Raw genomic sequence first — 26,948 nt, 5'->3', positions numbered from 1 at the left:
AGGGGACAATAAAATTTATTGTCCCCTATTTTGCCCCCAAATCTTTCAATTACTACAACACACAGCAGCTACAGATGCCCTGGAGCTGCTGGGAGTTGTAGTGCACCCACCCTATAGATAATGTCCCACTCTATTGTTATGCTTGTGCCCTTTTCTAGGGCTCCAGCATAACAATATCCAAGTTGCAGAAACCACTCAGGACTTATGCCTGTCACTTTGAAAATGGCTGACACCTGGCAGACCTCATTATGTTAATGAGGTCTACCACTGTCTGGGTGTAACCGCCATTTTGGCAGCCCACCTCTCCGTCATTCTGGTCCCATGGCGGACCTGTATGACGGAGAGCTTGCCGCTGTTGTGAACCTAGCATTAGGCTATGGCTACACTATAACTCCCGTCATGCAACCAAAGATGTGTCGCCCTGTGATTCTTTCACTCATGTTAGTGAATGGAGTCACATTGCAACCTGAGGGACCTAATGCGACTCCACTTACTAATGTGAAAGAGTCCCAAAGCGACACTGGTTGCATGACGGAAGTAGTAGTGTAGCCATAGCCTTATGCTATGTTCACAACAGCAGCAATCTCTCCGTCATACAGGTTTTTTTTTTTTATCTTTCAGGTTATGATGGATCGCTTGGATTACATTGGATTCGTTGGACTCCATCGATGATCATCGTTTTTTTTGTTTGTTTTTTTAAATAAAATGGTCAACGAGGGTTTTCTGATGGAGTTTTTATTTCAGTAAAAAAAATTTCTCTCATGTCTCTTGATTTATTTTTTTTTAAATACTTTCTTACCCCCTTAGTAATGGCGACTGTCTGATAGACAGCATCCATTACTAAGGTGTGGCTTAGTGTTAGCTGGTGAATAGTCTAGCACTAACCCTCCAATTATTACCCCGGTACCCAACATCATCAGGGGTGCCGGGAAGAGCTGGGTATCGTCCAATACCCAGCTGTCTAAAGAGACTGCTGGGGATTGGGGTGGTCACAGGCTCGTATTATAAGGCTGGGAAGGGCCAAAAACCATGGCTCTTGCCACCCTTGTAATGTCAGGCTGCTGCTGCTTGTTATATCTGGCTGGTTATGAAAAATTGGGGGGACCCTATGTCATTTTTTTTTTTCTAATTATGATGCAACATAGGGTCCCCCCAATATTTCTGAGCCAGACAGATATGACAAACAGTATCCTGACATTACAACGGTGGAAATGGCATGGTTTTTGGCCCTTCCCAGCCTTATAATACCAGCCTGTTGTTTCCGGCCTTTTCCAGCCTAAGGGTCAGTGCACACTGAGTTTTTTGGTGCTCATTTTGAGTTCTATTGGGAGGCTTTTTTTGGAGGCTGATTTTGAGGCGGATTTAGTGTCAAAATCAGCACCAAAAAATTCAGTGTGCACTGACCCTATTAATTCCAGCCTGCGACTGCCCCAATCCTCAGCAGTCTCTATTAAACAGCCGGATATTGGATGATAACCAATTCTTCTCAGCGTTAGGTAGTGGGGTAATAATTGGAGGGTTAATGCTAGAATATTCACCACTAATGCTAAGCCACACCTTAGTAATGGATGCCGTCTATCAGTCACCATTACTAAGGGGTAAGAAAGTATTTATAAAAACTCGAGACATGAAAGAAATTTGTTTTTATTGAAATAGACAAATCGTTGACCATTTTATTAAAGAATTTTAAAAAAATAAAACAAAAATGATGATCATCGATGGAATCCAACATAATCCAATGGATCATCATAACCTGAAAGAGAAAAAACAGCATAATAAAAAAAAAATATACTCATGTTACGTCCTCACCCGTTCGAACTCCTACACCATTCTCTTGCTGCATTGTACAGTGCAGGAGGCCTGTCTGCTTATGATTACCTGCTCCCGGTCTCTTGTTATTGTGTTGTTATTGTTAGGGTGCATTCACACAGAGGAAAATACCGGTGAATTTGGTGTGGAATCTGCGTTAGATTCAGCGCTGAAAAAAAAAGCCTCCCATTGACTTCACTGGGTTGCTTTGCAGAAAAAGGAACCCATTGAAGTCAATGGGAGGCTTTTTTTTCAGCGCTGAATCTGTCATGGATTCCACACCAAATTCAGCGCCATTTTCCTCCATGTGAATGCACCCTTAGGGGTGTTTGTGTTGTGTTTGAAAGCTTATCTGCCAATCAAGCCTGAGATGGGTTCTGGGCTTCATTAAGTAGCCATCAGGCCACAAATGTTTGCTGGATATTGTATCTGACCTTGCTTTGTCCTTGCTCTTGTTTTGTATTTACTGACCTCTGCGTCTTGGCTTTTTGACTACTCTTTTGGATTGTGATTTGGTACTGTTTTGCCTCTCTGGTTTGACCTCGGTTTGCTGACTCCTCTTCTGTGTTGTTTTGGCTTGTCCTGTTCTGTGTAAGACATATTTAGAGAAGGGACTTTAACCCAATCAGCTACCCACTTATCCCTGCACGGAGAACTGCAGGCCCCCCTTTTTTTTAATGGACAGTTCTTCATGCAGGGATAAGTTGACAGCTGATTCTGACTGGTTACCAACATATCCCGGCAATTGAGGCCAAAAACGCAATGTGAAAAAAGCCCTGAGGATTTATTAAGAGGGCTCTTTTAAATGGTGTTGGTTCTCTATAGGTGCTTTCACACGTAACAGATTTTACGTGCAAATAGAATCTGATTAAGGGGGCGTTCACACTACCGTCAATGTCCGACATGTAGTGTCCAATGCTAGTGTCCATGAAAAATCATGCGCAGACACTAGCAGCGGACACTAGCTGTGTCCGTGACATTCTGCACTCATTTCAATGGCGCACGGGTGCATTGTTTTACACTCCGTGCCCGTGCTTAAGTGTCCATTCTCAAAGATGTCCGACTTTTCAAGCGGACAGAAAAACCTGACATGTAGGGGGGGGGGGGGGGGGGCAGACACTTAGGCTGTATGGGGCCCCAAAATTCCTGATGGCGGCCCTGCCTATCATGAATATTTTAGTCCCCTTTAAGTGTAAAATTGTAATATCATTATGTTAGGACACTTGTGTGCTTCAGTTAACACTGTATTATACTAAACTATATGCCTGATAGAAAGTGATAGAGGTAAAATGATCTTTCATGGCAGCTGGCCGTGCTGCTCACATGTTCTGGACAGCAGGTGTCTCCTACTCCGCGGTCATCAGAGATACTATAACATGTGCTTTGTCTGCTATGTCCAAGTCAGTATCTTATTTTACATATTAACTAATTACCATAACTCCTTGGCACTCAGATCTTTCTTTCGGTCGCTATGTTCTATCACTTGCATGGTCTACGCATTAATGGGAATCTGTCACCAGGGTAAAGCATATTACACCAGCAGCACAGTTAGATTGGTCAGGCTCACCTGCATGTAACCCTTTTTTCCCTCCATAGCCAAGATAATAATTTATTTCACAATATGCAGATGAGCAATCTGGAGCACCGAGGGCGGCTCTGTTGCACCAAAATGCTACGCCCCGCATTGCCCTAATACACTCTCATTCCTTCTTTGAATATCTCAGCAACAAAGTCGGGACATTTCATGGGGAAAAAGGTGTTATATTCAGGTGAGCCTAACCTATCTAGGTTCACACTCAGGGGCGTAACTACCGTAGAGGCAGCGGAGGCGGCTGCCACAGGGCCTGGGCCATTAGGGGGCCCGGTGACAGCCGCTACCGCTGCGTTTTTTTTAAAATAGGCAGTTACGGGCCCTATTCACTTGCCGATCCTGGCAGGGCCAGGATCGGCAAGTGACACCGCGGGCCCCACAAAGACTATCATTATACTCGGGGGGTCTTTGCAGACCCCCGAGTATAATGATCGGCGGACCGGAGAGGTAAGAGAACATAAAAACTGTTACTTACCTCTCCACGAGCCTGCCAGGCCTCCGTCCTACTTCTCTGGAGCGGCGGTCAACAGCCTAGGAGCCGGGGAACAGGTAAGTAACAGTGTTTTTTTTTTTTTAATGTTTTTATTCCCCGGGTCTCCGATTATTATACTCTGGGGTCTGAAAAGACCCCAGAGTATAATAATTGTTTATGGGTGTCCACAGTGGGACATAATACTGTGTGCAGGGGCCACTATGGGGAATAAACTGTGTGCAGGGGCCACTATTGGGGTTAATACTGTGTGCAGGGGCCAATATTGGTGATAATACTGTGTGCAGGGGCCACTATTGGGGTTAATACTGTGTGCAGGGGCCACTATTGGGGTTAATACTGTGTGCAGGGGACACTATTGGGGATAATACTGTGTGCAGGGGCCACTATGGGGGATAATACTGTGTGCAGGGGACACTATTGGGGATAATACTGTTTGCAGGGGACACTATTGGGGATAATACTGTGTGCAGGGGCCAGTAAGGGACATAATACTGTGTGCAGGGGACACTATGGGGATAATACTGTGTGCAGGGGACACTATTGGGGATAATACTGTGTGCATGGGACACTATTGGGGATAATACTGTTTGCAGGGGACACTATTGGGGATAATACTGTGTGCAGGGGCCAGTAAGGGACATAATACTGTGTGCAGGGGCCAATAAGGGACATAATACTGTGTGCAGGGTCCAGTAAGGGACATAATACTTTATGCAGGGGCCACTATGGGGGATAATACTATGTGCAGGGGCCAGTAAGGGACATAATACTGTGTGCAGGGCTTACTAAGGGACATAATAGAGTGCGGAGGAGGGGGTCGGTCGAGGTCTTTGGCGTCAGTTGGGATGGGGGGGCCCCATGTCAAAAGTTCGCCACGGGGCCCCGCCATTCCTAGTTACGCCACTGTTCACACTAGTGTTCAGGTTTCTGTCCTTCAGGTCCCCTTGCGGATGGAGACCCTGTCCACTTAAAAAGCGATTAAATCGGAAACCCGCGGACCCCATAGACTATAATGGGGTCTGCTTGTTTTTTACTGAAATAGATTAGAGCTTACCACAGTAATTGACTGGAGCTGATTTATTCAGATCTATAAGGGTCCATTCACATGGGGGAAAATGGCGCTTTATTTGGGGCTGAATTTTCCACACTGAAAAAAAGGCCACCCATTGATTTCAATGGATTCCGCTAGCTTTTTTTCCCCTAACGGAAAAGCTAGCGGCACACATTGAAGTCAATGGGAGGCTTCTTTTTCAGCGTAGAAAATTCAGCCCCAAATAAAGTGCCATTTTCCTCCGTGTGAATGGACCCTTCTAGACATGCTCTATGCATTGAGGAGAGTAAATAAGCTGTAACATCATCTATTGTCAGTAGTGGATGTAATGATGGGTGTTATGTGGTGTTATCTATAGCGGTGTTATTGTCTATTGTAATTCTGTCTGCTTGTCTGTAATCTACATGAGGTGACTGCTGCAACAAATATCCCACCAAAATTGGCAAGTTCCTGTGTATTATTAGGCTTAGTGGCCAGAGTGAAAATTATATAATACATTTTATAAATATAGATAGTGACATGGAAAGTTAAAAATAAAATAATCAAAAATTATTAAAAAATAAGTTTAATATAAAATAATATAAAAACGTTTCTTTTTTTTCTTTTTTTTTTTTTAAATGTAACATTCAGGTGATACATCCCCTTTACATGTACAGCATAATCAAGCGCCGCATATACGATCCCGGCTCCCATTGAAATCAATGGGAGCGTATACAGCCCGCAAAAGCTCACGCGGCGTATACGTGCCACATCACGCGGCACTGTATTCCGTGTGAACTCACCCTCTTAGACATTACAATGTGAAAAAATAATTAACATAATAAACAACAGGAGTGAGGGCCCTGCTGGCAAGATCTATCAGATCTACACCACTCTTATGGTATGTTAACATGGAGGTTTTGACACGGAATCTGCCTCAAAATCCGCCTGAAAAACCGTCTCCCATTAATTTCAATAGGATTCACTCACAGTTTTTTTCCACTAGCGATTTTTTTCAGCTAGTGGAAAAAAAATGTGACATGATCTATCTTCACGCGGATTCCGCGGCTAAGTCAGCTGCGGCATCGACAACTTGAGACTCCCTCCCGATTAGGCCTATTCATCCGGGCCAAATCAGGAGTGGGTAGCCGCTACAAAATGCCGATAAACTGCATCGGCATCCCATTGCTGCTAGCCACGTGTAAAAGCCACCGTGTGAACTAGCCCCTATTCTCTCTCCTCAGTGCTGCAACTTCCTATATACAGTCCTATGAAAAAGTTTGGGCACCCCTATTAATCTTAATCATTTTTAGTTCTAAATATTTTGGTGTTTGCAGCAGCCATTTCAGTTTGATATATCTAATAACTGATGGACACAGTAATATTTCAGGAGTGAAATGAGGTTTATTGTACTAACAGAAAATGTGCAACATGCATTAAACCAAAATTTGACCGGTGCAAAAGTATGGGCACCCTTATCATTTTATTGATTTGAATACTCCTAACTACTTTTTACTGACTTACTGAAGCACAAAATTGTTTTTGTAACCTCACTGAGCTTTGAACTTCATAGTCAGATCTATCCAATCATGAGAAAAGGTATTTAAGGTGGCCAATTGCAAGTTGTTCTCCTATTTGAATCTCCTCTGAAGAGTGGCATCATGGGCTACTTAAAACAGCTCTCAAATGATCTGAAAACAAAGATTGTTCAACATAGTTGTTCAGGGGAAGGATACAAAAAGTTGTCTGAGAGATTTAACCTGTCAGTTTCCACTGTGAGGAACATAGTAAGGAAATGGAAGACCACAGGGACAGTTCTTGTTAAGCCCAGAAGTGGCAGGCCAAGAAAAATATCAGAAAGGCAGAGAAGAAGAATGGTGAGAACAGTCAAGGACAATCCACAGACCACCTCCAAAGAGCTGCAGCATCATCTTGCTGCAGATGGTGTCACTGTGCATCGGTCAACAATACAGCGCACTTTGCACAAATAGAAGCTGTATGGTTGAGTGATGAGAAAGAAGCCGTTTCTGCAAGCATGCCACAAACAGAGTCGCCTGAGGTATGCAAAAGTACATTTGGATAAGCCAGCTTCATTTTGGAAGAAGGTCCCGTGGACTGATGAAAGATTGAGTTGTTTGGTCATACAAAAAGGCGTTATGCATGGAGTCCAAAAAAAACAGCATTCCAAGAAAAACACTTGATACCCACTGTAATATTTGGTGGAGGTTCCATCATGCTTTGGGGCTGTGTGGCCAATGCCGGCACCGGGAATCTTGTTAAAGTTGAGGGTCACATGGATTCCACTCAGTATCAGCAGATTCTTGAGAATAATGTTCAAGAATCAGTGACGAAGTTGAAGTTACGCCGGAGATGGATATGTCAGCAAGACAATAATCCAAAACAACGCTCCAAATCGACTCAGGCATTCATGCAGAGGAACAATTACAATGTTCTGGAATGGCCATCCCAGTCCCCAGACCTGAATATCATTGAACATCTGTGGGATGATTGGAAGCGGGCTGTCCATGCTCGGAGACCATCAAACTTAACTGAACTTGAATTGTTTTGTAAAGAGGAATGGTCCAAAATACCTTCATCCAGGATCCAGGAACTGATTAAAAGCTACAGGAAGCGACTAGAGGCTGTTATCTTTGCAAAAGGAAGATCTACTAAATATTAATGTCACTTTTCTGTTGAGGTGCCCATACTTTTGCACTGGTCAAATTTTGGTTTATTGCATAGTGCACATTTTCTGTTAGTACAATAAACCTCATTTCAATCCTGAAATATTACTGTGTCCATCAGTTATTAGATATATCAAACTGAAATGGCTGTTGCAAACACCAAAATATTTAGAACTAAAAATGATTAAGATTAATAGGGGTGCCCAAACTTTTTCATAGGACTGTATCCCATTGACTTGATATCAATGCTACAGCCGCTCCGCATACAAATAGTGCTGTGAAGGTGATGGCTGGCCCAGTGCAGGAAAGGCGGGAGGATGCAGGTAAGGCTAGGTTCACATTTGCGTTTGGGTTTCTGTTCGGGATATTTTTAGAAAAAAAACTACGCTTTTGTGAGCGCCCCCCGTTCTTCCTTTTTTTTTTTTTTTAATTAATCGATGTACTGTTTTTTTTCTAGGGGTGTGAGCACCACACTTTGCGAGAGTTTTAAATCGCTGCAACTCCTATGGTGATATTTTGAGCGCGTTTTTATATACAGCTATAGCTACAGCATATAAATAAGGAGTGTTATTATATTAACATTTATATCACAAGTTGTCTGTCTTATTATACCTGTGACATGACATAATAGTGGGGACCAGCTAGTCCTATCCAGCATATTTGTGTAGTATAGTAGTATATGGTGTAGTAATGACACATTAGTTGCTAAACAACTGTAGTATTGATGAATTATTTAGGAGAATGCGGCATTACTATTGTTTGCCATTTAAAGCAGAAATAATAAACCACATATCTTATTAATAATTCATTTTCTTGATGTCAGTTCTCTCAGAGAAATCAGCAGATACACAAGTGACCATTACAGCTCATAGCTAATTACTAATATCTTCTAATTGAAGAAATATTGCTCAGGGCTCTGAGAATAATGATTGTTTGGAGGAAGGGCTAGGGGAGGCTCAATGGTGACTTGCCAATTCAGATGGTGGAAGTCGATGCCTTTTGCAAATATTCCTGATGTTATTGGGGGCACAAGAGCCTCTAAACATTGCTGTATTGTATTAGCCTTCCACTGTTCCTATTTTTGAGCTGGATAAGGCATTGTAAAAATTATGTATTAGCAAAGCCTCTAAAGTTAAAGGGGTTGTCCCATCACAAGGATCCTATCTATACTGCTTGTTAATGTGGATTTAAGACTTTTCCTAAATACACTGCTTCAGCAAAACTGCTTTGTTTGTCCACTATCTTACTTTATTCAATTCATTGTTGACACAGCCCTTGACTTATCTGCTCAAAAGTTAAGTGACGTAGCTGCCTGCTCTCAGGGGGGAGGGGCTAAGTGCACAGGAGCGAGCCTGTGTTTCTAGCTATTCCTTGTGTGTTTGTCCTGTGACCTAGCTTCCTGCTCTCAGATAAAGAAGGGGGGAAATGAGTGCTGCTTTCTTATATAGAACAGTCTAAATCCTAGTGGGCTAAAGGACCTGGTCCCTCTGCTCACTAGGATTTAGCCAACTCTATATATCATATATATATATATATATATATATATATATATATATATATATATATGCTAAATCCAAGTGTTATAGGACCCTTGATGACATCACAGGTCCTTCAGTCATCCCATAGGATCACGCTATGTGGTGGGCAGAGCTATACGCTAATTTGGGGGCGGAGCTAAACTGGAGGTAGACGGACAGTATGGTTTTGCATATGAAACCCTGGCCACCAATGACGCAAGAAACCAGGAAGAAAGAAGATTTTAAAGCAGCGAATAATGGTGAGTATGCGACGTGGGAATACCCCTTTAAGGCCCTATGTAGTGGACCACAGCAAAAAAAGCGCTGCAGGATAAACCACAGCAGCCACGCATCGTGGTTTTTCTTGCAGCACTTTTCACAAAAAGTCTGCAGAGGTTTCCTCTGTGAACATTCTGCATCCATTATACCTGTAGGGAAACCACTGGCGTTTCCGTAGATATAATTGTCGGTATGCAAATGAGTTCTGGAGAACTCTCCAGCGCCGCTTCTATCTTCTTCAGGATCGGGTCTTCTTCGCGTCTTCATCCGGCGGTGGCTTCAAACTTCTAGGCCTTGGGCAGCCGACTGTGCATGCCTGCCGGCCACAAGAAAGTGGCCCTTACAATACTATGTACATTTTCTTGTGGCCAGCGGGCATGCGCAGTCGGCTTTGCCCTAGGCCTGAGGCCTAGAAGTTTGAAGCCTACGCCGGAAGAAAACATGAATAAGACCCGTTCCTGAAGATGGAGGCGGTGCGGGAGAGTTCTCTCGCAGAATTGGGGATGCTCCCAGTGCTGTTTGAGCACTGAGGCCCGCCCCCAGTGCTGCGAGGGAACTCATTTGCATACCGACGAAAACTGGAATATATGCAGCGGCACAGAGAAGACATCTAAAGGTAGGAGAAGAATAGCCTTTCTTAAGGCTATTCCTACGTGTTAGGCAGAAAAAAATTAGTTTTAATGATAGGATACCTTTAAAGAGGTATGTCCTCATGCACATGCGGTTTCATATACCGCTAGAAAGCTAACACTGTACTGAATTCAGCGCACTGTCGACTTTCCCGTTATGTGCCACAGGACTGGAGATATTAACAGCACTGATTTCTCCCCACTGTCAGAAGGGTGTTCCTGACACTCTAGCGTCATCGCTGGGCTGTGAGGAATGCCTTCCCCCACCAACGGTACTGTAATATAGCCTTGTACTGGCAGCAGGGGCGTTCCTTACAATGAAGCTGAGCTCTGAGAAGTGTCCCCCCAAGTAGAAGTCTATGGAGGAGTACTGTCTGGGGGAGGACGTTAATGCTACATAACTCAGAGATAAGAAAACAGGTGTTTATCATGTGCATGCAAAGGACTAAAATTTGGTGCAAGGTGCAAGAAAAGAAACTTCTAAAGCTGGTCATACACATTAGATATTGGACCTTCTGAATGATGATGAGATCATCTGAACAATCCAACTATCAACAATATTAACTAATAGTTAATCTTAGCCTTGCCTGTGTGATTGACAGTCTGTCTGCCAATCAAGTCTGCGGCAGGTCCTGGAATGCCTATAAACAGGTCATCAGCCACACAGGTTTGCTGGCTATTGTGACTTTGTCCTTGCTAAGCTTCCTACTTGCTCTTATTGAATTGCACTTACTGACTTCTGACCTTTGGCTTTTATTGTGACTACTCTTTTGGATTGCGATTTGGTACTGCTTGTCTCTCTGGCTTTGACCCTTGGCTTCCTGACTTCTCTTCTGTTTAGTTTTGTCCTATGTAACACTTATTCAAAGAAGGGACTGTCGCCCAGTTGTCCCTGTCATTAGGACAGCTGTGGCAAGTAGGTAGGGACAGGATCGAGTGTAGGACTCACTGTTTCTGTATTTCTCTTCCTTCCTGGTTTCAGCAGCAGCACTGTGGAATTGCTTAACTAGCCATTCCATTACAACAACTTTTTCATCTGGTAATGCGATGGCGAAAACAACGGATACCCCAAGGACCCTATTATAGTCAATGGGGTGCTGAGATCTGCTGGCGTCTATCATTGGTCGGACCCATTTTAATATATAATCTGTTCCTCTGTTAGGAAGAACACCAGTGTGAAACCCCAAGTGGGTTATTTTTTTTATAGGTTCTAGGGATTTACTAAGTCCTGGGGAGCTCCTTTAATTCTGAAAAGCTTGCTGAGGTGTAGTTTACTCTTTGCTCAACCTTGATGTCAATTCCCCAAATCATACTAGCACTATACAGCATGGTGTGTATTAATAGTAATAACAACAAAACACGTTCCCAGTTGTAATTACCATTGTACACAACCATATATTACATCTCACATTCCACAAATGCTTGATGCAACAGGTAAGCAAAAGGGCTATCAATATCTGGGTCACAGAAAAATCAGTGTAAACACAAGTACTAAATCCATAATGAGTATTAAAGGGGTTGTCAGTGCTTGTTGTACACTTAGGATAGACCATAACTATCTGCACGGATCAGCTGTTTGCAGGTGCATACAGTCTGATACTACACTATGCGGAAAACTTGGTTCCATACCCTGTATAGTGGCTGTGTGCATTGCTGTTCCCTTTATCATCAGTTTTTACTACTTTCGTACACTTTAGCTTTATATAATGTCAAAACTTAAAGGGGTTGTCCGATTAAAAATACTTATTCCCTATCAACAGGATAGGGGCACAGTGTCACATCGCCAGAGGTCCCGGATAGAGATTGCAGTCCTGAAAGCCCTATAGCGGTGATGGAGCGCTGGTCACACAAGTGCACTGACACTTATCCCCTGTCCCAGTGATTGAAACCTTTTGAGTTCGGTATATCAAAATTCGGTAAAAAAAACAAACCCTCTAGCTTAACTCATGTGCTGTGTCACATCTAGAAATATCAATAATTTTGTGATATTTGTAACTCTAGTTAAAAAAAAGTTATATTTTTGATATATGTATTGGTATTATGTGTATTTCTTGTCCATCACACAGTATATAAACCCCGTTTTCTGGCCAATTACATGGTATATGACCTCCTTTTTTAAATAATTGCACAGTATATGACCCCCTTTTTTCTAGCCCCCCCCCCCCCCACTGCATATAACCTCCTTTTTTAGACAATTACATGGTATATGACCCCCTTTTCTAATTTAGCCTCCACACAGTATACGTCCTCCTTTTTTTTTAGCCCCCAACACAATATGTGACCCTTTCTTATGGCCACCCCACATTAAGTGACCGCTTTTCTGCCTCCCACACACTACCTGATCCCTTTTTATGGCCTCCATACTGTATATGATCCCCTTTTTAAAGCCCACCCGCAGTGTATGACCATCCTCCTCCCACCCCCCACACACATTTATTATTCTGTACAATGTACTGGGAATTTGATAGAAAAATCAGAATGAGGTGGAATTGAAAAAAAAAAATGCAGTACCGCCATTTTCTTACCGGTTTTGTTTTTACGGCTTCCAATGTGGTAAAAATGCTATATTAACTTTATTTTTCAGGTTGGTACGATCAGGGAAATACGAAATTTATATATTTTTTTCATGTTTTAACAACTTTACAACAAAATTTTTTTATTTCAGTATACGGAGCTGTGTGAGGGTTAGTTCACACGTGAGGTTTTTGGTCCAGAGTTTGACACGGGAAGCCGCGTCAGAATTCGGACCAAATTGTTACTGCCGTGGCTAGCCACAACTGTTTGATGTTTTGATCACTTTTTATTCCATTTTTTAGCAAAAAAAAAAAAAAAGAAGCCAATTCAGCCATTAGAATATATTTTTTTCTGCAGTGGCGTTTCCCCAATGGGACAATTGTTTTTATATTTTAAAGGGATTCTATCATTAAAATCACATTTTTTTTTGCCCCTAACATGTAGGAATATCCTTAAGAAAGGCTATTCTTCTTCTATCTTTAGATGTCTTTTCCACGCCGCCATTTGGTAGAAATCCCGTTTTTCGTCTGTATGCAAATGAGTTCTCTCGCAGCACTGGGGGCGGTCCCTAGTGCTCAAACAGCCCTGGGGGCATCCCCAATGCTTCGAGAGAAATCTCCAGCGCCGCCTCCATCTTCTTCAGGAACGGCCTCTCCCTCTCTTCTTCCATCCTGGGTTTCAATCTCCTAGGTATGCGCAGTCGGCACTGCCCTCAGGCCTCGAGCAGAGCCGACTGCACATGCCCGTGACCACAAGAAAATGGCCGCTTACATATCTTACTGTGTAATCGACCATTTTCTTGTGGCTGCCGGGCATGCGCAGTCGGCTTTGCTTGAGGAGAAGACATATAAAGGTAAGAGAAGAATAGCCTTTAAGGCTATTGACTGGAAAAACCACCTTTATTTACAACATTAGCGTGTTACTTCAGTGGAATAAACCTGGAAGACTGGGTGGCACCAATAGCAGGTCTGCAGTGTTTTACAGGCTTGTAAGTGATGGAGAATTCCCCCAGATAATGGCCAATCATTTCAGGCTTTATTTCAACTTGATTGAAGGATTTGCCATTGTAAACTCCCACCATGCTGCCTACCATTTCTGGCAAAATGATCATGTCTCTCAGATGAGTCTTAATGACCTCTGGTTTTTCCATGAGAGGGGCTTCCTTCTTATCCATAAGGTGACGCTTTAGAAGAGAATTCTGCTTGCGATGCAGACCTCTGTTCAGACGCTGGCATTGATGGGCGCAGTACAGCTGCATGACCTGCTCATAGGACAAATCGAGCAGTTGCTCCAGGTCCACACCTCTGTAGGTGAACTTTGTAAAGGTCCTATTCTTCTGTTCTGCGTCCGCCATCTTGTCCAGCAGTCAGGGAGGAAATTCCAATTCCTATGTGTGATTGATAAATGGGATTTTAATGATGGAATCCCTTTAACAGTTTGCCGCGCTGATGAAGTCCAAGCAGACAGAAACGGTGCCGTCCGTAGCTGAGAAATTGATTTGGTTATAACCCCGCATTATGCAGTAAAGACTTCTGGGAAAGTCGGGCATGATGTTCAGGGTGCTTCCCATAGAGGGCAGCATAACAGAGGCACTATCGCCCTGTTTACATCTTGGGAGACAGATTTGCATATTCTTCCCTTGCAGTGGAGTAACTACTGTATGGCTGTATAAGTCTCCACACACCTGAAAAGGTGGTCTCTCCCTAAGGATAGACGTTATCCCCATTTAACAGTTTGGGCAGTTTCATACTTAGAGATATCTAATGTGTTTTGACTTTTATTTGTCACATATTTATATGTGATCTAGGGAAAGGGGGGGATTTAAACTTTTCTTTTTAAAAACTTTTTTTTTCTTTTTTAACTTAGCATATGATCTTCAGATCTCTCGTGACATAGGGGGCGTTCACACTACTATCTGTGTCCGACAGGTAGTGTCCGCTCCTAGTGTCCGTTCAAAATCTCGCACGGACATTAGGAGCGGACACTAGCTGTCGGACACAGACGGTAGTGTGAACGCCCCCATAGACTGCAATACTAGGGCAGCATCCCTATGATGATCGGTAACCGTTACTGATCGTCATGGGGATGCTGCAGAACAGCTGATCTGCAGGGGTTCTGGCTGTTGACCTCTACACATAATATTATTGGCCTCTACTTAGGATCAGCATCAATATAAGAAAGGTGGTTAACCCCTTTAATATATTAGGGGAGCATTTAATGTAAGGGACAGAGAACACTCTGGATGAGGTGCAACATTTCACAGAACCTGTTTTAAAAATTTAAATCCACCCCCTGCCCCACACTATGGTGCCATAGTAATAAATGTGTGCATAGGCTATTACTATGATTGATCATACATGCACGATAGATGCCATTGTGTGAACGGAGCCCAAATTTGGAACAGCAAGGCATATATTTATTTACTGACATCTATTTACTAACGCAAATGGCCGGATCACCAGCAATGATTGCAATGAATATACACCCAGTGACACTGTCCTTGAAAGGGCATCACACTCCCGCCATGACATGTACTACAATGTCACACAGAATTCCCGGATCCATATCAGCACTTCCGAGTAACAACAGAAGCGCACGCCAGAACCGCATGTCCATATCGCGCTGTGAACGAGTTTACATAAGCTCCAGCCTCACAAACTCTTGTCAGTGCAGAACTGCCGCGCGTGCGCACTCGTCAGGAGGCGGGCCTTCCAGAAATCCAGGAGCACCTCTCCGACTGCGGAGACTGGGCGTGACGTAAGCAGAGCGGGCGGGGCTTATTTCAAAACCAAGAGACAAGATGGCGGAGAGAGGATCGCTGAGGAATCGGAATCGGCTCGATTCGAACAGAAGCTGGAAAATGAATCACATTGACGAGCCAGGTAATGGGCGTTCTGACAAGGAATGGCGGGGGGCAGCGGGTGTTCTCAGGGGCGGGCACGGACAAGCTGCGAGGGCGGCGGGATAGATCAGCACTGCTGGATACGGGGGGCACTGGGACGGTGTGCGCAGCTGTGACGTTACTCGGCGTCCTCTTTGGGTGTGAGGGGGTTAAGAGCGCGTAGGTACTGTCCTGTCACGTGACGCGAGGCCGTGCGGATCTCCGTGTATACGGTGAATGTATATATCCTGGCAGGAGCCCTAACGGTCCGCCCATGTGACTGTGCCCTCCTCACACCTGTCACCCCCCGTATACACAATAACAAGGCGCAGCAGCCTGGCGCCACCATTCGCATACAATGCCGCTGTGCCCCTCTTCTACCATATACCTGCCTATAGCTGGCACTCCTGGTGACCCCTCAGCATTGAGGGTGACTGGTGGTCTGATATGGCTGACCCCTGTGTACACCACTATGTCTATAGATTCATGTTAGTGAGAGTCTTTTATCCCCAGTTCTTACCTAGATGGGTTTGGCTTCATTGCCCAGCTGCCTCCCCCATCAGAACCATACCATGCTTGATGCTGAGTCATGATTGGTTGATAGGGATAGTGATATTATTCAGTAGTAAGTTCTCAGCAACCAGATCTTCGGATCAAGGACTGTGAGAGGGGGCATTTGCCATAAAGCCACTTCTAGTAGCCATCTTTCCTACCACCAAGGACAGAGCACCATAAACGTTTGGTGCCAGTAGTTGGACAGATCAGTCACCACACTGATCGCCAGTGCCAACACAGACCTCTTGTGCCCATGTAGTCATCCTGTTCTGAAGTGTATAATGGGAAGTGAGGGGACCCTCCATATTGTATAAAATCAGCCCTGAATTAATGTGTCAGAGTTGTTAGTATGACCGCTGCAATACCAGATGTAGCCATGGGCAAGAGAGGCGCTTCTTCTGCGAAGTCCTGCATGGTGACTGTGGTGTTGCCGCCTGCACTAGCCAGTGACAAATGTTGTAAGTTTGACTGATATGACTTGACGTGTCGCGGTTTACAGCGACTTCCAGTTGCGCTACGTTCACTATCCCTAGCTGTGATTCAGGCAGTACAACGCTGATCTTTGGCTGTGTGATATGTGTCGCTGCTGAACTGATTGTATAGCCCGAGCCTAGAAGGGCCTTTCCAGCACTTACATATTGATGACCTTACACTTGTGATTGGTGGGGGTCATGGGTGTTAGACTCTCACTGATCACATATTCTAAGGGAGGAGGGATGAGAGAACGCAGTATAGTCTGCTAGATTTTTATTTATTTTTTTCCTTAAAGGGGATGTCCCGTTAAAAAGAGACACATCCCCTTTCCACATAATAGAGGGTAAGTGTCCCATTGCGGGGGGCCAACTGCTAGATCCTCCAGCGATCAGGAAAATGGGGGACTGAAAGTTCTTTGCAGCCCCGTATCAGAGAATCGATCTCTGGTCCTTAAAGTGCATCGGCCCTTCATTCACTTGGAGGAGGCATGGTGGAATTTCCATCCCTTGTTCTCCTAGTTTCTGGGGTCCCTAGCGGTCAGACTCCTGGTGATATGATGTTTAGGCCTGGTTCACATCTGCGTTCCGGTTTCTGTGTGTGGAGTCCACTTGGGCACCCTCCCCCAAACAAAAACCTATACGCGTAAAAAAAGCAGTTACTGGGAAACTCAACAACCTCATAGACTATAATGGGGTCCATGTAGTTTCTGTACCAAACATGCAGAGATAGAGGTCCTACAAGCAGTAATTTTCTCTCTGCACGTTTCGTGCACAATCCGAACGGAAACCACACAGACCCCATTATAGTCTATGGTGTCTGTGGGTTTCTTTAGGTAACCACTTTTTAATTCATATAAGCTGAAACCTGAACGCAGATGTGAACCGGGCCTTATATGTGTCTTTACAGAGGACGTTTCATGTCTTCTGACATCAGCGGTATTATATACCACTAGATAGCTGACGGCGTACGGTCAGCTTTGATGGTGTATATACTTCGGTGTCAGAGTGGAGTGATATTCCTTCCCTGAAACTCTGGCACCGGAGCGCATACCATCAGCACACAGGATTTCTAGGGATGTATAATACCGCTGATGTCAGAGGACATCAAAGGTCCTCTTTAATAGGGCAACCCCTTTAAAGAAACAGTCAAGCAGGCTGTGCTGTTTTATCCCCCCTATAGAAGTAATCCCTGGGGATTGGGGATGACTGCCTTTAACCCTTAAATACTGTCATGGTTTCTATCACAATGATATGTTTATGGTGTGTATGATAGTACTTAAGGGTTAATGGATGACCCTCTTTGACTCTCAGGGCTGGTGGGACCTGCACCTATAAGATGTTTATGGTGTATCTTGTAGGTAGGCCATAAAAGTCTGATATGAGAATACCCCTTTGATGGAGGAATGGGTCCTTGCTCCTCAGTTGTTCTTCCTGACTACCCTGCAAACATGGACTTTCTGCCAGTCTGAGGGTGCATGTGTATTGTAGTATGTAGATGGGTATTAGTATTTCTCAGACACCCTTACTCCACTATGTGGATCGGCCATGATGAAATCCAGTCCATTTATATTATTGTGCAAGTCAACTTAAAGTGGAATTATTTTTTTTTCCCTACAACTAACTCTCTTTGCGCCTGAATTTTCTGTGCCTTGTTTCTCTCCATGACGTCTTTTATTGTTTTGTTGGCACTATATAAATTAAGGCTTATCGCTGTCCTGTCTACAAACCCCATACAGCTCCTGTGCACATATGTCCTGCAGGGCTGCCCTTGTGTTCAGTATTAAATCCATTGACTTGTCAAGCAGTAGAGCTGTGTGACAGCTGCAGCCACCCTGCCATTGACCCGGGGCTGTCCTCCTTGGATGACCATATGCTGCTGTCTGTAGGAGCTGGGTCATTCTTGGAGAATGAGTGAGCACTTGTTTGCAGCGATGTGTTGTGATGTTAGGAAGTGATTGTAGTGTAGGAAAGGTGACCAGGCAACTCCTATGGGAAGTGCTGCTTTTAGGCTCTCGCCAAAGGTCTGTTCTGAATAACTCCATGGTGTATATACACACACGACTGGTGTAATGTCACACTGTGTAGGCTAGATTGTGATTGAAGGGGTGATATAGTGGGGTCTCTATAAAGGGAGTCTTAAATGTCCAAGCTGCACCACAGTTGTCTGGAAGCAGAGAGTGCAAATACTAGTCATTGTAAGGGTAAGTTCACACTGGGTTTTTTGGATTGAATCGAAGGCGGCCTCAGGTTCCGATTCAAAAACCGGGGAGCCGTGACTCCAGCCGCGCACTCTGCTCTGGATTGGGCCCAATGAATGGGCCTAGTTGGGAGGAGGGAGTGTCTTCAGGCCGAATCGCGAGGTGGCTCCTCGTGAAGAATGAGCATCTCGCTTCTTTTTTTCCGGGAGCCGGAAGAAAAGGCCCCCGAAAAAAGTCCTGAGCGGCTCCCATTGATTTCAGTAGGAGCCATCTTTTTGGTCAGGGTTTTGAGGCGAATACGGCCTCAAAACCCTAACCAAAAAACTGTATGAACTTGTCCTAAAAGGGAAGACAGGTGAGCTGAAGCCTTTGTATCTGTAATGCTAGGTTCACACTATTGTTTGGGTCCACATGGGGACCTGAAAGATGGAGACCCTGTCCTTAAAAAGTGGTTACATGTGGAAACCTGCGGACCCCATAGGGGTCTATTGGGTTTCAATTGTTTTGGGTTTTTTTACCGAAACTGGTGGAGAGAGAAGACCTTCTTGCAGGATTTCTCTCTGTGGATTCTATGACGAAGACTCCAATGCAAGAGTGAGTCCAGCTGACGAAAATTAGGGAAATCGGGCTCCTCCCCTAGTGCACTTGCAGATTGATTTGATATGTATAAAAAGACAGTTATATCTGCATTTCTTCATCGGTTTGTGGCCCCAATGATATGTCTCTGCTCCAACCAAATACATAGCTCTATAGGCATTCTAAGATCTGAAAGAGACCCTTGAAGAGGAGAGTCCCCCCCCCCCATATAAACATTGGTGTATTACGCAACATGGTTGTCGTATACAAGCAAAGAGCACACGCTTGTATTTTGAGCATATGTTTGAGTTTTGTAAGTTTCTTTGCCGTGGATCTGTTTGCTTTACTTGCAGTATAAGATAAGAAAGTGCAGACGTATGCTGTGTGTGGCTGTGTCTGCCCAGTGATACAGCATGCACTTTGTATGCATTGTCAAGGCTAGTGTAAGAAGAGCAAAGGTATGTTCACACTGAGAAATTTGCTGCAGAGCTTTCAGACTCTGCCTCAAAATCCGCTCCAAATTCCACCTGAAACCAGTCTCCATTCATTTCAATAATTCATACGAGGAAAAAAACAAGTCATCACTGAGCTGCAAAACAGTTTTTTTTTTTTTTTTAACCATACGCAAAGTCGGACATGCAGGACTTTGTGTCCGGTTTTAAAAAAAAAAACAAAAAAAAACAGTTTCGCCGCGGAGAGCACAAAACGCTCTCCGGTGTTCACGGCCGGACCCTGGTGTGAACCCAGCGTAAGGTGTCAGGAAGATGCCAGTGGACCAGGAGCAGAGCCCGGATGGGTCAGAAGAAAGGAACCGCGCTTGACCTAAGAAAGTTCTATCACAAACTTCTTTATTCATCAACACATAACACACTACGCGTATATGAGTATAGACCCCGTTATCAAGTGTACATGGATCAGATGGCACTCTTTACAGGTTTAAATAAAAAAAAAAATGGGTTTATTTAAAAAAAAAAAAAAAAATTGTATGTATTTTTAATTGGGTAGGGGGGGAACAACATACTCGCCTGACCCTGGTGCTCCAGTCCTGCTGCTCTGGTGTTTACTTTGGACAGCGGCCTCAGTGAAGGACGTGGGAGGTCACTACCTGTGACGTCGCTTTCCTTAGGCCACTAATTGGCCTCAGTGGTCACGTGACCGCAAAGGCCAATCAGTGGCCTCAGCAGAAGGGACACGCAATGTCACACCCAGGCAGGACTCCCACAAAAAACAGCAGGACCAGACCATGCTGGGAAGACACCAGATCACTGGGGACAGGTGAGGAAAAAAAATTATCCTGGACAACCTCTTTAGGCCGGGGCCCCACGGGCTGGAAACGCCGCTGGAAGAATCAGTGTTATACAGTAACAGCAAAGTGGATGGGATTCATGCGAATCCCATGCCCGCTTTGCGTTAAAATCTACAGCGCGAACACGCTGTGATTTCCAAATCCGGATTTTGGAAATCGCAGCATGTTAATTATATCTAGGGAAACGCCGGCGGCTTTCCCGTAGATATAATGGTAAGAGAGAGTCCGCGGAGGAAACCTCTGTTAATTTTCTGTTCAAAGTGCTGCGGGAAGAACCGTGATGTATTCCCGCCACATTTCTTCCCGCATCGCTTTAGCGCGGTGTTTCCATCCCATGGGGCTTTAGCCTTAAAGGGATCCTATCATTCAATCACTTTTTTTTTCTAACTAACACGTAGGAATAGACTTAAAGAGGACCTTTCACCATATCTGGGCACATGCAGTGTTATATACTGCCGGAAAGCTGACAGTGCGCTGAATTCAGCGCGATAGGCGCCGCGAGGCAGAAGGACGTTCCTGGCTAATGGTCAGAAATGCCCTTCTGACCATAGAAGAGCTACGGTACCGGACCGTAAGCTCTTCACACCGGGCACAGATCGGGAAAGCCGACAGTGCGCTGAATTCAGCGCACTGTCAGCTTTCCGGCAGTATATAACACTGCATGTGCCCAGATATGGTGAAAAGTCCTCTTTAAAAAAGGCTATTTGTCTCCTACCTTTTGTTGTCTTCTCTGCGCTGTCGTTGGCCTAAAATCCCGGTTTGTGTCGGTATGTAAATGAGTTCTTTGCAGCACTGGGGCCGGGCCCCAGCGCTCAAACAGCACTGGGGGCATCCACATTGCTGCCAGAGAACTCTCCAGCGCCGCCTCCATCTTCTTCTGCAGCGAGTTCTTCTTCCAATGGCAGCTTGTAACTTCTAGGGCAAGCCGCCTGAGCATGCTCGCGGCCACAAGAAAAATGGCCGCTTACATAGTTTTGTAAGCGCCCATTTTCTCGTGGCCGGCGGGCATGCGCAGTCGGCTTGCCGGAGGCGGCGCTGGAGAGTTCTCTGGCAGCATTGGGGACTCCCCTAGTGCTGTTTGAGCGCTGGGGCCCGCCTCCAGTGCTGTGAAAGAACTCATTTACTTACCGACACACATTTTAGGTGAATGGCGGCGCGGAGAAGACATCAAAAGGTAGGAGACGAATAGCCTTTCTTAAGGCTATTCTGAGGTGTTAGAAAAAAAAGTGATTGAATGATAGGATCCCTTTAAGGTTAAGGGTCTACATTATGGAAGCACAGTGGGGAAAAAAAACGCTGAATTTTACATTGCCAACAAAGTGAATGTTCGGTTAATCAGCAATATAGAGCTGTGGAAAAGCTGCTTTTCCCCCTATAGATTGAATGGAGGAAGAGAGAGTGCATAGAAAATGCATCAAAGGCTCAATGACAAATGCTTCAGAAAAGTCATCAAACCCATTTTTAACTTCTTTTTGTTCTTAGCTGCCTCTTATATGTTCGGCCTTAGACTTTCAATGGGTTTTCCCATCAAAGCAAGTCATCTCCTATCGATAGGACGATGTCAGAGCTGTTTAGTAAAGTAGAGCTGCTCAGGTGAATGGCGCCAAATAACTATTTAGGTGTATACTTCAGAATCATTTCTGATGCATATTCAGAAAGTTTTTACAAAACTCAATGTGAACTGCACCTTATCAGAGGGAGGGGACATTTTCTAGTTAAGCAGCAAACTGGGTTCTGCTTCCTCCCTAGCAGGTTCCTTCGTATCGATCCACAAGGAGAGGCAATGTCTGAAAGAAGCCGTCCATAAATACACATCGACCAAGTTACAGGCCTCGGTGCCAAGTCAGGACACTTGTAAATGGAGCGTGCTTTTCTATGCTTACTGGGCAAGGATTCATGGTTCATGTGATCTGCGTTTTATTTTCGGCCACTGCCATCCCAGATCATGCAAATAGTCCTGGCTATATAATCTTAGATTACACAGGGTTCTCTTGCAGGTGATGGAAATACAAAAAAAGTAAAATTGCAAGCGTCGCCCTCCTTGTGGGTACCGCCATATGGCCACCTCCAGAAGTAACAGGAAAAACTCCCTCCCTTCCTTTTATTTTGTCCAGTTCACCTTAGTCCCGGTGTAGTAGTTTTATCTTTGATATTCGGTTTCTCTCCTAATCTCTGCTCTAGGGAACAGGAAATGAAAAATTTCCTGCACTCTCTGCCTTATGGACCTACTTTCTGAATGATTTCCGTAGCAGATGAGTTTAATAACTGTTACCAAATCTATTGCTGAAGCAACGTCGCGTGCTGTCTCGTCATATGACGAAAATGATGTTACTCACCTTCCCTGCGCTCTGGAGCCGCTCCGTTATCGTCGGTGATTCTGCTTGAAGTCAGTGATCGCTGATTGGGTCTCAGGGGTCATGTCGGCATAAAGGCCCTCTCAGCTGTCTCTTACGTCATGCAGAAGCGTTGAAGAGAATGGAGCGCAGGGAAGGTAACGGTATTTTTTTTATGTTTGATCACCTCTCCTGGGGCTCCGCTTATTATACTCTGGGGTCTGAAGATACCCCACAGTATAACAATAGCAGTTTCATTTTGGCGAGAACTTATGCTCTTGGAACACATGCTGGGGGTTGCCGACCCCGGGTCTATGGTATACTAGGATTTCTTCCGCATTTAGATTCTTTTCTATTTTTCTGTCCTGAAAAACCTCAAAACACAGCTGAGCAGATCCATTATACCAGTGGTTCTCAACCTTTCTAATGCCGTGACCCTGCAATACAGTTCCTCATGTTGCGGTGACCCCAAACCAAAAAATAATTTTGGTGGCTACTTCATAACTGTAAGGGCTAGTTCACACAGGGGGTGGTATATCGGATTTAGGCACTGAGAGTGACGCGGCTCAAATTAATGGGACGACTCGGGAGGTTGCTACCGCCAGGCGGACGCCACGGGTCACCGAGCTGTGGAATCCACCTGAAGAAAGGGCAGCCCACGTTTTTTTTTCCGTGAGCGTCAGCATGCCGCTCATGCAAAAAACAAGCTTGGCGGTCTAAATAGACCTCCATTGTGAGAGGGCGGATTATGACGTGGATTTCGCACCATAATCTGCCCCCTCTGTGCCTGTGTGAACGGGCCTTAATTTTGCTACAACCCATACCTCCCAACTTTTGAAAAGTAGAAAGAGGGATAAAATGTGCGGCGTGCAGAGCGCGCTGCGACAAATTTGGCTCCGCCCACTTTTATGTGGACTCCGCCCATTCTCATTCATTTTTCACGTGCTCCCACAGTGTAATCCTCCTACAGTCACCCGTAAATTATATGTCCCCCCTTTATCTCTCCCCCAGTTTCATATAACCTCTTCATCTGCCCCGTTTCATGTTCCCTCCATCTCTGCCCCCAGATTCATGTTCCCTCCATCTCTGCCCCCAGATTCCCCGCTGGGGTCGTGACCCACAGGTTGAGAACCGCTGCATTATACGGTGGACAACATTCATCTCGACTCATGCTTGTTCTTGTTTTTGACGTAATCTCTGACACAGATGTGAACCTCACCTTACGTTGGAGTCTGCTGGACAGTTCCATATAGAGCTCACAATGTACATTTTTTCCCCTATCAGTATGTCTTTGGAATATGGGATGGAAATCCATGCAAACACAGGGTTACATACAAACTCCTTGCAGATGTTTTTTTTTTTTTTTTGCCCTTGGCGGGATTTAAACACCAGGACTCCAGCGCTGCAAGGCTGCAGTGCTAACCACTGAGCCAGCGTGTGGCCCCATGACTCGGCCATTTATGAAGGAGTTGGGTTGTAGCAACATAGAGTAGTCTGAATTGGTGTTTTTTGCCTACCGACTCCACAACCCATCTTTTCCTTATTTATTGAGAATCGAGAGCCTTGAAGTGCATTTCACTGTGCCTGCTACTTGATCTCTACAGTGTATGAATAAGATTTGTTAAATTACTTTTTCTCCTGTAATGCCTTATTAAAAAATCTTTGTCTAACTGTAAAAAAATCTTTAAAAATCCATAAAAATGTATTATGGATGCCTGAGAGGCTGCATTTACATACTTTTCTCAACAAATTAGTTAATTTTTATATATATTTTTTTTTATCAGGAAAAATATAGTCCAAAGGCTTCAACTCGCTTTACTGGCCCTCTACTGTGCCCTTGATGGAAGGCCCTTACAAACCAGCGACATGTGATTGTAACCTAAGGGTATGTTCACACGGAGGAAAAGGTGACAGAAACCATTTCTTCCATGTGAACTTTCCACGCGGCTAGCTGCGACAGGATGCCGATGCAGCATGGGCATTCCGTTGCGGCAGCTCGCTCCTGATTAGGCTCGAATGAATGGGCCTAAACAGGAGCGTGTCTCAAACTGCAGAATCCGCGGCAAGATAGGGCACCTCGCTTATTTTTTCCGCTACTAGCTAGCGGGGAAAAATAGCGAGCCGCTCCCATTGAAGTCAATGGGGCCATTTTCGCAGGCGGATTTGAGCCGGATTCAGCATCAAAATATGCCTACAAAAAAAACTATGTGAACTAGTCCTATGATGTCATCCATGAGATTATGGCTGTGTAGAAGTCTGAGAAAAGTGTAATGAATGACATCAGTATACAGTGTGTTTTCCACCTATCCTATCGATAGAATACATGGACCGAGCCACAAAAATGGACAAGAATTAGACCTTAGGGGCCACATGGTGGCTCAGTGGTAGCCTTGCAGCGCTGGAGTCCTGGTGTTCAAATCCCGCCAAGGGCAAAAAGCCATCTGCAAGGAGTTTGTATGTTCTCCCCGTGTTTGCATGGATTTCCATCCCATATTCCAAAAAAGACATACTGATAGGGGGAAAAAATTTACATTAGACCTTCTCTATTTTGTGGCTAGGTAATATAGGTTATAGTACTATATTATATAATATACATCTGTGTGCATGGAGCCATAGGAATGAATGTCACCAAATTCTATGATAGACCAAAAATCCAGTTGTGTGCATGAGGCCTGACATTTGGACTGTGCGTATTTACAGAATCCTCTATGTAACTGTGGCCCTGACTTATCAGTAAAATCACTTGTTGATATAGAGGAGGGAGTTCCTGTGACCATTGTTCTTGAGATGCCATTATTCCTGGGAGGCAATGCCTGCTGCCTCCGATACTATGTACACAGCAGTACTGAGAATTAATAAATCATTCACCTGTTGGTTACAGTAGTCCACGTGAAACTCAACCCTGTGCAAAGTAATCCAAAGTGGCAGAAGTAAGCAATCTACAATAACGTATAGTACAATTCTCCTCTTGCCTATGTGTCAAAATTTTGCTAATTTTGATGTGGTTTGGAAGGGATGATGTCTCTTTAGGAGAGACTGGTACAGGGACTTACTACACCATGCATGCCCTGCTAAGATTTCTTGGTAAGGAATAAAAGTAATACCTCATTGGTAAAAAAAAAAAAAAAAAAAGTGCCCCTAGTGCCACCAATTGAAGGGTAGATCCCCATAAATCAGGTGTGTCCAAAGTCTGGCTCGCGGGCCAAATGCGATCATAGTTACAATTTCCACTGGTCCGTCAGCACTGTTGCCATTGTGGGGCCTTACTGGATCCCCACTGCTTTTTTTATATAGACAGTGGGGGGTCCGGTAGCAGGACTTAGTTTCTCCCCGCTCATGCTCGTGGGTTCCTCTTCCCTCATCAGGTGGCCCCCCATTCGCCTCGCCCTTCCTCATTGCAGCCTGATGTGTGGTGCACAGAGCCCATTGAAGGCTGAAGAGGGGGCCACGCAGTAAGTGAATGCAGCCTGGTTCTGGTGATTCGGTTGTCAAAACGATCTGCTGAACCAGGGAGAAGTAGAGCCACTGACCTGGTTTTGCTGCTGGTAGAGCTTGTAAGCCAAATTGAGCCTGTGACCTACAAGATAAGTAACAATACTTGCCTGTCTGCAGCTACTCCTTCGTGCCCACATGACATCACAACATTGCGCTCTGAGCAAGGAGACAGAGTGGGACAGCCGAGCAGATGGGTAAGTAATGACCTAATATTGCTATCGGAATGACCAGTGAAGGGGACTCTGTATGGCCCCCTCCCCCATATACTGGCCTCTGCACTGGTCCACCATACTGTATAGGGCTCATTTTTTAGCTTTGTTTGAAGAAATTAAAATTATGGGTATTCACAAAAGTTTAATTTACCTTTTAATGTTAGAGGCCCTTTCATGTCCGTTTCATAAATGGTCAGTGCCATCATAGTCTTTCTAGCGCTCTATAACACTGCTTGTATAATCTTTGGTTAAAAGAATGTCTGGCTGAATGGTCGGCCCCCAGGAATTTTCATGTAGCCAGATTTGGCCCTCTTGGCAAAAAGTTGGGCCACCCCTACTATAGGTTAATACCTGTTTAGAGCATAGCACAGTA

General features: G+C 44.7%; 2 protein-coding genes across 3 annotated transcripts in view; one reads left to right on the top strand and one right to left on the bottom strand.

Moving 5' to 3' along the window:
- Positions 1-13,426: 13,426 nt before the first annotated feature.
- LOC142196583 (small ribosomal subunit protein uS19-like) lies at positions 13,427-13,918 on the bottom strand. Its single transcript, XM_075266554.1, has one exon. The coding sequence runs from the start codon at positions 13,898-13,900 to the stop codon at positions 13,466-13,468; it is 435 nt and encodes a 144-aa protein (XP_075122655.1). The 5' UTR covers positions 13,901-13,918; the 3' UTR covers positions 13,427-13,465.
- Positions 13,919-15,318: 1,400 nt separating this feature from the next.
- Positions 15,319-26,948, top strand: part of ATL2 (atlastin GTPase 2) — a 55,539-nt gene continuing 43,909 nt past the window's right edge. For both annotated transcript variants that reach the window (XM_075267424.1, XM_075267423.1), the window contains exon 1: positions 15,319-15,428. In XM_075267424.1, the coding sequence (XP_075123525.1) occupies positions 15,347-15,428 (82 nt within the window). In that variant the 5' untranslated portion in view covers positions 15,319-15,346. The remainder of the gene's footprint in view (positions 15,429-26,948) is intronic.

Source organism: Leptodactylus fuscus, chromosome 3 (genome assembly GCF_031893055.1).
Source record: "Leptodactylus fuscus isolate aLepFus1 chromosome 3, aLepFus1.hap2, whole genome shotgun sequence".
Lineage (NCBI taxonomy): Eukaryota > Metazoa > Chordata > Amphibia > Anura > Leptodactylidae > Leptodactylus > Leptodactylus fuscus.
This window is presented reverse-complemented; position numbering and strand designations above follow the sequence as displayed.